This window comes from Tiliqua scincoides, chromosome 2 (assembly GCF_035046505.1).
Source record: "Tiliqua scincoides isolate rTilSci1 chromosome 2, rTilSci1.hap2, whole genome shotgun sequence".
In the NCBI taxonomy this organism is placed as follows: domain Eukaryota; kingdom Metazoa; phylum Chordata; class Lepidosauria; order Squamata; family Scincidae; genus Tiliqua; species Tiliqua scincoides.
The window spans coordinates 214,664,725-214,675,400 of record NC_089822.1 but is presented as its reverse complement, the minus strand read 5'-3'; the positions used below and the strand labels follow the sequence as shown (position 1 = coordinate 214,675,400).

The 10,676-nt window shown below is 47.8% G+C and overlaps 1 protein-coding gene across 4 annotated transcripts in view; it reads left to right on the top strand.

Annotated features, from left to right (window-relative positions):
- Positions 1-3,538: 3,538 nt before the first annotated feature.
- The window catches only part of IQSEC1 (IQ motif and Sec7 domain ArfGEF 1), a 452,630-nt gene continuing 445,492 nt past the window's right edge, over positions 3,539-10,676 (top strand). For 2 of the 4 annotated variants that reach the window (XM_066614256.1, XM_066614258.1), the window contains exon 1: positions 3,539-4,398. In XM_066614256.1, coding sequence (XP_066470353.1) covers positions 4,121-4,398 — 278 coding nt within the window. In that variant the 5' untranslated portion in view covers positions 3,539-4,120. The remainder of the gene's footprint in view (positions 4,399-10,676) is intronic. The other 2 variants (XM_066614253.1, XM_066614252.1) reach the window with 1 other exon arrangement.

The following is a 10,676-nucleotide window of genomic DNA, read 5'->3' as shown; positions in this document are numbered from 1 at the left end:
CTAAGAGGCATTCATATATGAGCTCCATTGGATTCTCTTAAAAGAACACAGATAATATGGCTTTAAGAAGTAAAAAGCTTGCATCTGAGTCTTTAAGGACAATCCCCAGGAAAGGGTAATGAGAGTATTTCTTGCATTCAAACAGGATGGTCACTGGTCATCTCTTTCAAACTCTTGAGCTTAACTGGGGAATGACAGAAATTAGTTGCAGTTTTTCTCTGCTGCCATCTTTGCTCTATATATCCTTATCACCTGAAGGATGACCTCCTATTTGAACATTACATAATATTTATTATGAACATACAATGCTGCCTTCTGCCAACTCATACATTCTTCAGTCTAGCCCAATATTGCCTACTCCAGTGACTGGCAGCAGCTGTACATCGTTCAATACAGGGATCTCCCCCAAGCCAGAGTGGATCCAGTGTTTGTACTTTCTTGGATACTACCACATTTAGAAGCTAGGGGGGTGGTCACTCACTAGAGGGCCACTATGCCACACCTTTTCTGCAAAGGCTGAAATCCTATCCACACTTAGGGCCCAATCCTATCCAACTTTCCAGCCTTAGTGCAATCTCAATGAAGACCCAAGGTAAGTAGACAAACATTCCCTTACCTTGAGGAGACCTCCATGATTGTCCACCCACAGCAGGATGCAGTGCATGCCCCATTGGCACAGCTACATCAGTGCTGGAAATACAGATAAGATATGATCCTCACCTGGGAATAAGCCACATTGATTATAATGGAACTTACATCTAAGTAGACATGCATAGGATTGGGTTCCCAGTGTGGTTTACCATGTAAGACTTTAAGAACAAATACAACTAAGATAATATACTAAAAGAGCAATAAAAATAAAGCAAAGCAAAAGAAGCAACCAGCAGGCGCACTAGCATAGCAGGAAAGGGAAGTTTCTCCTTCCACAAGAACTAAACTTCTGATGAAAGGAAGTGCCAAAGAACAATTGTGTTGGCACTGAAGGTGAGCTGTATGTCTTATCTACAAATCTGTAACTCGTGTATTCTTTTTTCCCCCAGAGGAACAAACAGCATCCATAAGACAGAAAATTCAATTTTATTTTACACTAATTCAATTAGTGTAGCACCTTATTGAGTTATATAAGCAGGAAAAAAGTGAAGATTATGCAATCCAACCTAAACCAATGACATATTTACAAAACAGAGTTAACAGCTCGTTACATAAAATTGACTCAAAAACCTGTACAAGGTCCCAACAGTAACCAGACAAAAACAGGCTCTAGCAGATTTTTCCATGAAAGCTGATGAGAACAATAAGTCCCAAAACTATTCCTGAAAGTTTCTTAGGCTGACCCTGCGTTTACTCAGCAGTAAGCTGTACCATGCTGAGAGAGTCTGAGCTTTTTAAAAGAATCACACTTGGTATTGTCAAAGCTGTTTCTATACTGCTCTCCTGCACAGAAATAAAACCTCCTCTCCTCACTCTTCAAAGAGGGTAGGAAGGAATCATCTTAAGGAAACCTAAATGCCAAAAGAAAACTTCCTCCTGGATTAGCGTCCAGAATTGAATCAGATGAGTCAAACGTTACACAAACTTCAGAAAACTAGCTAGGCCAGGGGTGGCCAATCCTTTCAACTTTAGGGCACCTGGACCTTTAACAATTGCACAGAGGAGGGATTTCAGCAGGTGCAGCTGATCATTTCCATCCACACCCAAGTGTTAAAGTCAGACAAAACTTTCCCACCACCTCAGTTCTGAACATATTTTGGTGATGACTGTAGCTCAAACATGCTACCATTTAAACTTTTTTTCCCCCCAGCTAAACAACTTTTACATCCACATATGAATTTTTGGGTGCATTTCCTTTACCTTCTTGACTCACCCTATAAGTTGGAGCTTGTGTGGAACTACAGCAACAGTTGCGGCAGGTGCAGCAGTACCTGTAGTAGTGCTTGTAGTACAAGTTTAAGCCATTTCTGCCCAACGTTGCATACATGCAACAGGGAACAAATGTGTACCAAACCTGTGGGCTGGGCAGAAAATGAATGATTATTTGCAGAACGCCTTGGTCCAGAAACTTGAATGTATGGTTCTGAAATAAAACATGCAGCTACGGTGAGAACCTACAGCTGGAGTCAATGCTCCTTCCTTTTGCCGTCCCATCTTCCCTGGCATTAGGGAAGTGGGAAAAGCAATTTGAGATTCTCAGTGCGGTGTTTTCCTGAGGTGTTCAGAACTATTATATCCTGTGAATAAATAATCCTGCCATGTTCAGCCCATTTGCTGCAGAGCAGGCCTGCTCAGGCCAGTTCCATCTGTTCAGGCATCAGCGTGTTGGGGTTGTGTGGATGTGCGGGGGGGAGGGGAGCAGGCAGGTCCATCGCTCTCTCAGCAACCCTGAGGTCAGCTCCTGTGCTGAATCGCCCTCTTCCCTCCAGCTGCCTGTTCTGTCAAAGAATCACCGCCCAGGTTGCAGAGGCGCTGACTTGGCAGAAGAGGGGCCAGCCGGAGAGATGAGCCAGGCAGCAAATGCTCGCCTCTGCGCTCTTTGGGTATCAATGAACAGGGAGGAACCTGGGGGGAGGGAGAGGATACTGACTGGCGCCTCCTCCCTCCCAGTTCCCTCTGCTGCCATCCACCCTCCCTAGGCAGCTGGCGCTGGACCACCTCGTCAGGCGAGACCTCTGGGGCTGCCTTCCCGCCCCAACCCAGCGCGCCCAGAGTGGCCCAAGGCACGCGCGTCGCCCTCCACCAGGGAGCTGCCCGGCTGGCGAGGTTTCCAAACAGCCTCGCCGCCTTCTGTCAGCCCGTCGCTCTCCAGAACAGCCCTGCACGGGGGGAAGGAAGGAGGGGCGCGCGAGCCGGGAGGGAGGGATGGAGAGAGCAGGGCGCGCGCGCTCCGGCACCGGCACCAGCTGGGCGGGATGGATGGCACGAGGTGGAGCCAGGCAGGCAGCCGGCGGCTCCACCTCGTCCCAGCCCTCCCACCCCGCCCGCCTGCCCTCCGAAATCCGATATTCTCTTATGAGATCCAGGAGCGGCAGCAGCGCAAGTTCAGCGCTGCTCCAGAGGCAGGGGAAGGGGCTGCCAGCCAGCCGGGCTCCCCACAGCTGTAGTTGACCCCAGAGACAAAAGTCCCTTTGCGCGCGCCTTCTGGGGCTCCTTCCCGCTTCCAGTGCAGGGAGCCAGTGCCTTCCCAGGAAGAAGGTTTGCCACAGTCCCCAGCTGTTCACTCTCGCCACACGCCCAGCTCCGCGCCTGGGCTGCACCCCCCCACCTGCCCGCAGAGATGCTCCCCAGCTCGGCGCGCCCCTCCCTCCCGCCGCTAAAAGCGCCAGGCGAGGAGGCGGCCAGGCGCTTTCTCGCATCCCAGTCCCCGACCAGTCCCCCCTCCTTCGCAGCCATCCCGCATCTGTCATCAGCTGGCCCTCCCTCCTCCTCCCCCTCTCCCCCCGGCTGCTGCTTCTCCTCCTGAGCCGTGCCGGGCCGCGCGGATGTGCTGCTGGGAGGGAGGGAAGCGCTGCGCCTGACTCGCCTATCCGGCAGTGGTCAGCGGCTGCGAGGACGCGGCAGGCAGCAGCTGCAAACGGCAGTCGTCAGCAGGCAACGCAGCGCCGCGGGAGCCGCTCCTCCTGGAGAGGGAGAGGCAGGCACTTTGCAAACTCCGCGGCGGCGCGCGGGGAAGACCGAGTGGCTCTTGCCCCTGCGGGAGGCTGTAGGAGCCTCTGCCGTGCGAGTGGCCGGCGGGGGAAGCGCTGCGTGCGCCGCCTGCAGCCCCGGGCTGCCCAGCAGGGACCTCTCCAAGGGGCAGCAGCAGCAGCAGCGAGGGAGTTTGGCGCCTGGCGCTGGCTGGAGGGAGCCGGTGCGCGCCGGGGCGAGGAGCGGCTGGCCGGACCTGTGGGTGCAGCAGGAGGGGCAACAGCCACTCGGGCCGGCTTGGCCAGCAGCGGCAATGGAGGCCCGGAGTCGGAGCCGCTGCGCAGGGTCTTCGTAGCCGAGGAGCGGCGGGCTGGAGAGCTTGCCCGGGGCGCTGGGGTGGTGGTGGCTGTTCGTGGCCGTCCCCGGGGGAGCTGAGCGCCCAGGCGCCGCCGGGCCCCCGCCCTCAGCGCCGAGGTGTGTGGCTGCGGGCGGCGGGGCCATGGAGAGCCCGGCGCCGGAGAACCCCAGCAAGGCTGCGGAGTACCTCAAGGAGCTCAACAAGATCATCGAGACGCAGCAGGAGCTGCTGGAGAAGCAGAAGCAGCGCATAGACGAGCTGGAGCAGCAAGTGGCCAAGCTCTACCGCGAGAACGCCCGCCTGCAGGACGAGCACCAGCGGCACCTGGCCACGTGCAGGCTGCTGCTCCTGCAGCACGGAGCCCTGCCCGCGCCCCCGCCGCCGCCAGGGGACGGCCAGGACCCCGCCAAGGATGAGAAGTGAGTGAGTGAGGGGGGCAGAGCAGGGCGGGGAGGAGGCTCCGGAGCGGAGCGGCGGGTCGGGGCAGTGCAAAGCCACCTCCTTGCCGGCTTCCAAACAGACCCACGACATGCGCCGGCCAGGGGGTCCCTCGGGTAGGGGACACCCCCGGGTATGTGAACCAGGAACAACCTGTGCTCTTGGGCAGGCCACTGGCCCCTGGAATCCCGACCGCTTTCTCTGCGCTCCGGGTGATGCTTTTGGCTACAATCCTGTCCACACTTTCCTGGGAGTAAGCCCCACTGACTATAATGGGGCTTACGTCTGAGTAGACATGCATAGGATTGGGCTCTGTCGCCCGGTAGTGGCTCGATGGTTGCGAACAGGATTAGAGAAAGAGGAGAGACGCGGTTCTCTGGCTCTTGCCTTGCTTAGCAGCTGCTGCCGGACGAGCTTGACAGCCTCATCCTATGCATGTCTACTCAGAAGTCAGTCCCGTTATAGTCAGTGGGGCTTACTCCCAGGAAAGTGTGGTTAGAAGTTCAGCCTGAGTCCCATTTTATGCATGTCTACTCAGAAGTAAGTTCCATTAGGGTCAATGGGGCTCACTTCCAAGGAAATGTGGATAGAATTGCAGCCTGAGAGCTCAATCCTATCTACGTCTACTCAGAAGTCAACCCCATTATAGTCAATGGGGCCTACTCCCTGGAAAGTGTGGATAGGATTGCAGCCTAAGGCTCTACAATCCTACCCACACTTTCCTGGGAGTAAGCCCCATTGACAATAATGGGACTTACTGCGGAGTAGACATGTACAGGATTGGGCTCTTAAGCCGCGGTCCTCGGGTCAATGACTCCAACTCAGTGTTGCACATCAGTTTAATGGCGTAGTCGGGAATGGGAAGAGATCCGATCCTTGGCGCTGACGGTGCGTTCCTCGAGGGAGCTGGTTGGGAAGGGTGTGCGCTTCGCCATGGTTGAGGAGTTACCCAGGCGAAGCGGCGTGGCTGGTGGCGTTGTTTAGCTGGGCGGGGGAGTGACGAGCTGCTAATGGACTGCCAAGAAAGAGGGTCAGTAAACATTGGCAGGTGGCCACCCTGCTGCCAAACGGTGACTAGTTCGGATCTGAACTTGTTGATCTGCAGGAACCTGTTTGCTCTCAATCTCTGCGCCTATTTGCAGAGCGCTTTAATCTTTAATTAATCATGTGCTGCCTAACGGGTATGGGTAGCTCTTAACTGCATTACTGCTTAAAGTAAGGCCAATTCGGAAGTAGTTAAAGAACTACACTTGCCTTCGTTTTTTTAACCATTTAAAAGAATTACTTCAAGGATGGTAAACTTTCTCAGTTGGCACAGGTTTAAGGCATCTGAAAGCCTGCCCTTGTTTACTAGTTTTTATAGTATAAAACTTCTAGAAACTTCTTCAGAAGGGGGCAAAACATTGTTCCTAAATGCATTTGATAACTTGCTAACTAGTTGTAGCATGGTTGGAGAACAGACCTGAACAGCAATAATTCTCTTACCCAGACTTGGACTCTTTAGTCCATCAAAAAAATTTTCCCCTTATTGATTGGGCTGCTGACATATATTTAAAATCTAAGGCTGCAATCCTATGCACATTTTCCTGGAAGTAAGCTGTATTGACAAAAATGGGACTTGCTTCTGAGTAAACCTGCATAGAATTGTGCCCTAAAACAAATATATGCAGAACTTGCCAATGGGTATATGATTGTTTCTCTTGCAGGAAATAAAACCTCTTGCAGCTCATGGGAGCATCCTGTAAAAACACACAGATGTGTTTATAGCTTCCTTTTTTCTTGAGGACATAACTGTAGAAAAATTGTCTTTAGATTTATGCAAGTGATAAGTGATTTACATAAGCAATGTAAATTCCTAAGATAAATCTCCAAATGTGGAAGTCTCTTGCATTTGCAGATAAGTGTTCCTGCTACAGAAAGGAAAAGGATATATTGTGATTAGGTAGATACACCTCCAATTTATCTGCTCTGTAGACACAGTTGTACCATTTCTTAAGATAATTTGATAATGTGCACTGCAGCAGTATCAATATGTTTGGCAGTTAAAAGAATTCGTAAACCTTCTTTTGTTCTCACCTTGCTTTTTCCCTTCTGGTGCAAGTATCTCCTTTTAGATGTGTTTCAAATTTATGTGTAGACCTCTGAATCTGGACTCTCTGATTAGCACTGGTAGCATCACCATTAGTCCTTCAGCAGGCATAATTTTGTGTACAGCTGCTGCTGTGTATTAAATGCTGCTTCAATTTCACTGAAGTTGCACAAGTCAACTTGGTGTTTGGTACTTGCAGGAGGATAAACTCTGTTTAGAGTTGATGTTCAGCCAAGAAGGTTATGTTTCAGTCGAATTCAAATAAGTGTTCTTTCATACTTGCTACCATTTTTTACTCAGTGTGATGTCCCAGAAGCTGTCCTCTGTTAAGCAGGCTGTTTTAATCTGCAGAGTGTAGAATGTTAAGTGAATTCTCTTTGTGTTCTGTCAAATGCTTGTTCAGATTAATTGTGACTTTTTGTTGCTTTCTCTCATCGTTCAGGAAGACCATATTTATTAATTTTTTTAAATCTACTTTTAAGTGTGTTGCCACTATCGTCTGTGTTTTGAGAATTTGAGAACTTTAGCTATTGATTTGAAATATATTGGCGATAAATCCGTTCAGTTACAGGAACATGATAGAAAGCTGAAAAAGTAGCTGCTTGAACAAGTTCAGTACTTTCCGGCATATGTTCAGTACGTGAATTGGTAGCTAGAAGGGTCCTTACTGAACTCAACAAACCCTTCTCCCAGGCTTCCCTTCCCAGTGTAGCCATGTCATCCCCTCCCCCCTGCATACCCTTCTTTTAGAAAACGTGTAAGGGGTTTGGAGGAAGAGATTAGGGTTGCCCCTGCTCCCCCCATTCCAGCATTTCATATATTGCTGTTCAGAAAACATATCCACATTTTAGAATGTGTATCTTAAGAAAATACCAGTTTAATTTGGAACCTTTAAAATTTCTTGAAGATTGAAAAGAACTCTGTGGATGTGGTCTAACAGTCTTCCTTCTCAGTATCCATCAGGCTCTGTCTGGACAAGTGACATACACAGAAATAACACAAATGGCTGGCCTTGTTTTGATGAGGTATTCTCTTGGCTCTCCAAGGCAGCAGTTTGGAGCTACAGCCTTGACGACTCAGTCTTTTTAAGTCTCTTAAGTGGATTTGATGCTGGGATCAGAATTAATCTGGGATATTTATGGAATAGTATCATTCTGAGGTATAGCCTGAAGGGCTCAGTGAGAAAGTTCAGATTTATCAGGCTTCTGCCATCCTGTCCCAACACGTAGAAGCTGAGCTTGGAGGGTGGGGTGAGTAGGGCTACTTCATGTTATCTGGATGCATGACTACAAGGTGCAAAAGCTTTAACTGGGAAATGCTGGTTTCCTTCTGGATCTTCCTTGCTGAACTATCATAAATTGTCCTTGCAGGCCTTGGCCTTCAAGGAACCTACTGGAATTATTGCATCCACCTCTTTTGTGCTTCTTATACAGTCAGCATCTTTATTGCTTTGACGTATATAATGATAGAAGCAATCATGTTCCCCAGTGGCCCTAACAAAAGAAATGTTTGGCTGATTTTATAGTTCCAGTGTCCTTATTGTACATAGAAAGAACCAGATGCTTACATGTTCAAGGACTGCAAAGTGAAGAGGCCACTGGGCAATACGTTGAGAAACCAAAACAGTTTAACTAGACTGTCTCTTTTTTGTTACTATCATGGTTTGACATTCATTAGATGAGTAGAGTGATCCAGTTTCATTTCATTGTTCTTTCTTGGGTTGACTCTGCTTTCTAATTTTTGAGATGTTACGTGCGTAGCATTCCTTTTATTTGAGTGATTTCAATTTAAAAAAAACAAACCCATAGGCATCTGTGTTTTTGCTAAAGCCTTCAAGGCAGTTTATGGTTTTTAACATTATGGCTTATAACCCCATGAGGAAAAAAGAAAATAAGCAGATTTGGGAATGTTTCTTTTGCACCATTTTATAACGTTTGGTACTGTCAGAGCAGAGGAGAGTTCTGAGAGGGGAAGAGTCATATGGCAGTTAGTTGAGGCTGAACCAGTGGATGAGATCTTCATGTGTCATCATTTCTTCTGAGGCAGTCTGATGGAATGGCTGCAGGTGGAGACACCAGCACTTTTATTCAACATTGTTAAGATGGTTCCTATTTAGTTTGCAGGTTAGTGCAGTAGTAACTACTACTTCTGTTAAGTAGTACATAAGTTTATTCATTTGTTTAAAGACACAGAGAAATGCATATGTATATAGGAATGGAAGACTGTTCTGGATACAAAGACAGGTTTTTGGGATATAGAGAGAGCAGTATTACTGCTGCAGTAACTCAGGGACCAGTAGTTGGCTTCTAAAAATACCTCATCTTAGCCAGAAGTAGTATTTGAGGTAAAAGCTTATGGATTTTGTGAGACTAGAGCATTTTTGTGTGAGTATTACAAAGCTTAACAAATACCTGAGCCACTGCCAGAGAAAGGCAAATAATGATGCTCTATCTTGCCATCCATACCATGCCCTGATTAAGAAGCTTGTATGATAGCTTTATTGGTCATGAGCTTAGAGTGAATTTGTTAAACTTTCCTCCAGAAAGATGGTCCCCATATAAACATGGGAAATTGATACTTCTGCTGATTTCCTAGTCTTTGGCCCCACAAAAATCTGTTCTGAAAGGTGCCTGTGTATTAGTCACTTATCTTTTAGTGTGTTATGATCTAACTTCATGCATCAACATGTTAATTCCCAGGAAAAACAGTTTGGATACACGAATTGCTTTACAGTTTTCATATAACTGATAGTAAAGTAAATAGAACTAGAAATGGCTTCTCTTGAAAGAATAAAGAGTGTTACCTAAAATGCTTCCCAAGTTAGAGTTTAGACATGAGTCTTATCCAATATAGGCCTCAAGAAAATTATAGGCAGAATTTCAGAAATATGAGAATTCAAAAATTTACGTGTTTAAATTTTTGACGAACTTTAAGGTAGGGTTAAATTTTCAGGGGAACCTCTTTCTGGTAAATGGCTCAAATGCAATTTAGAAGATGAAATTCTATAGCTGCATTTCATGGTTCCCTAGCTAAATACTAGCTGTTTTGCCAAAAGTGAGCATCTCCTGGCTTCCTACACGATTGGCAGGAGGTTCTTGGCATGGTTGGAAGTACTTGCTCAGTTTAAGTGGCAGAATGGAGCTGAATGTTTCAAAAAAAAAAACTGATGACACATTACTGATTAGGCTTATTAATCAAAAAGTTATCCCAATAAAAAAAGAGTGTTGGTACTTTAGAGACAGACTACCTCATATAATGCATAGTGCCTGCTATTGGTCATGTCACACTAAGTAAGTTAGTCTGCTCTTCTGAAATGCAGCCTGGTAGCAAATTCTATCTGAATGGATGCCATTCTAAGGATGCTTTTTTGCTGCAGCCAGTTTATTTGAATGCAAAATATACATGAGCAAGAATGCTTATTCTCATTACAAATGCCTCTTCTATCTCTTTGCAACTCTGGTTCTTCAGTGGGACTGGTTCTGATCAGTGGAGTTGCTAACGGGTTCGGGGGTTCAGGCCACACCAGGTGATGTGCATGGAGGGGGGTGACATCACTACTGGCCAAAAAATTTTAAATCTTGGTATTTTTGAATACTACTATCACGTAATCATTTGATATGTGATTTCATGCAGAATGCAATGAAACTGCTTTGAAATACAGCTATGTACCCCTTAGCGACCTACATGCTTACGCTGGGATCGTATACATGTGTACCTCATGTAGTCACGTGGTTCTCAGGGGAACCTACCCCAACCTTCTGAATGCGAGGGGAGCTCTGCTCCCCTTGCCTCCCGTGGGTTGTCTGAGACTCCCAGAGGCATTATATATCGGTCTGCAAGGCTCAGACTCAGGTAAATTGCACCTCTCGCGTGTTTTCCAACTTCCTCCATGAAACCGGAAGTCGTGCTAGAGGCGCGATTTCCCTCTGTCTGAGCCTCGCAGAGGCAGTGCTTGGACATGCGTGGCCTCTGGGAGCCTCAGACAAACCTCCAGATGTGAGGGAAACGGAGCACCCCCTTCCCTGTGGAGGGTTCCTATGCGTTGAGTGCTGCTTGACGGCGGGAATCACGGTCCCAGTCCCCGTTGTTAACTGCGCATGACTGTATATCTCTGTTCTATCAAAAAAAAAACCAGTAAGATGGGGTGGTAGTGCATCACCACACCCACCA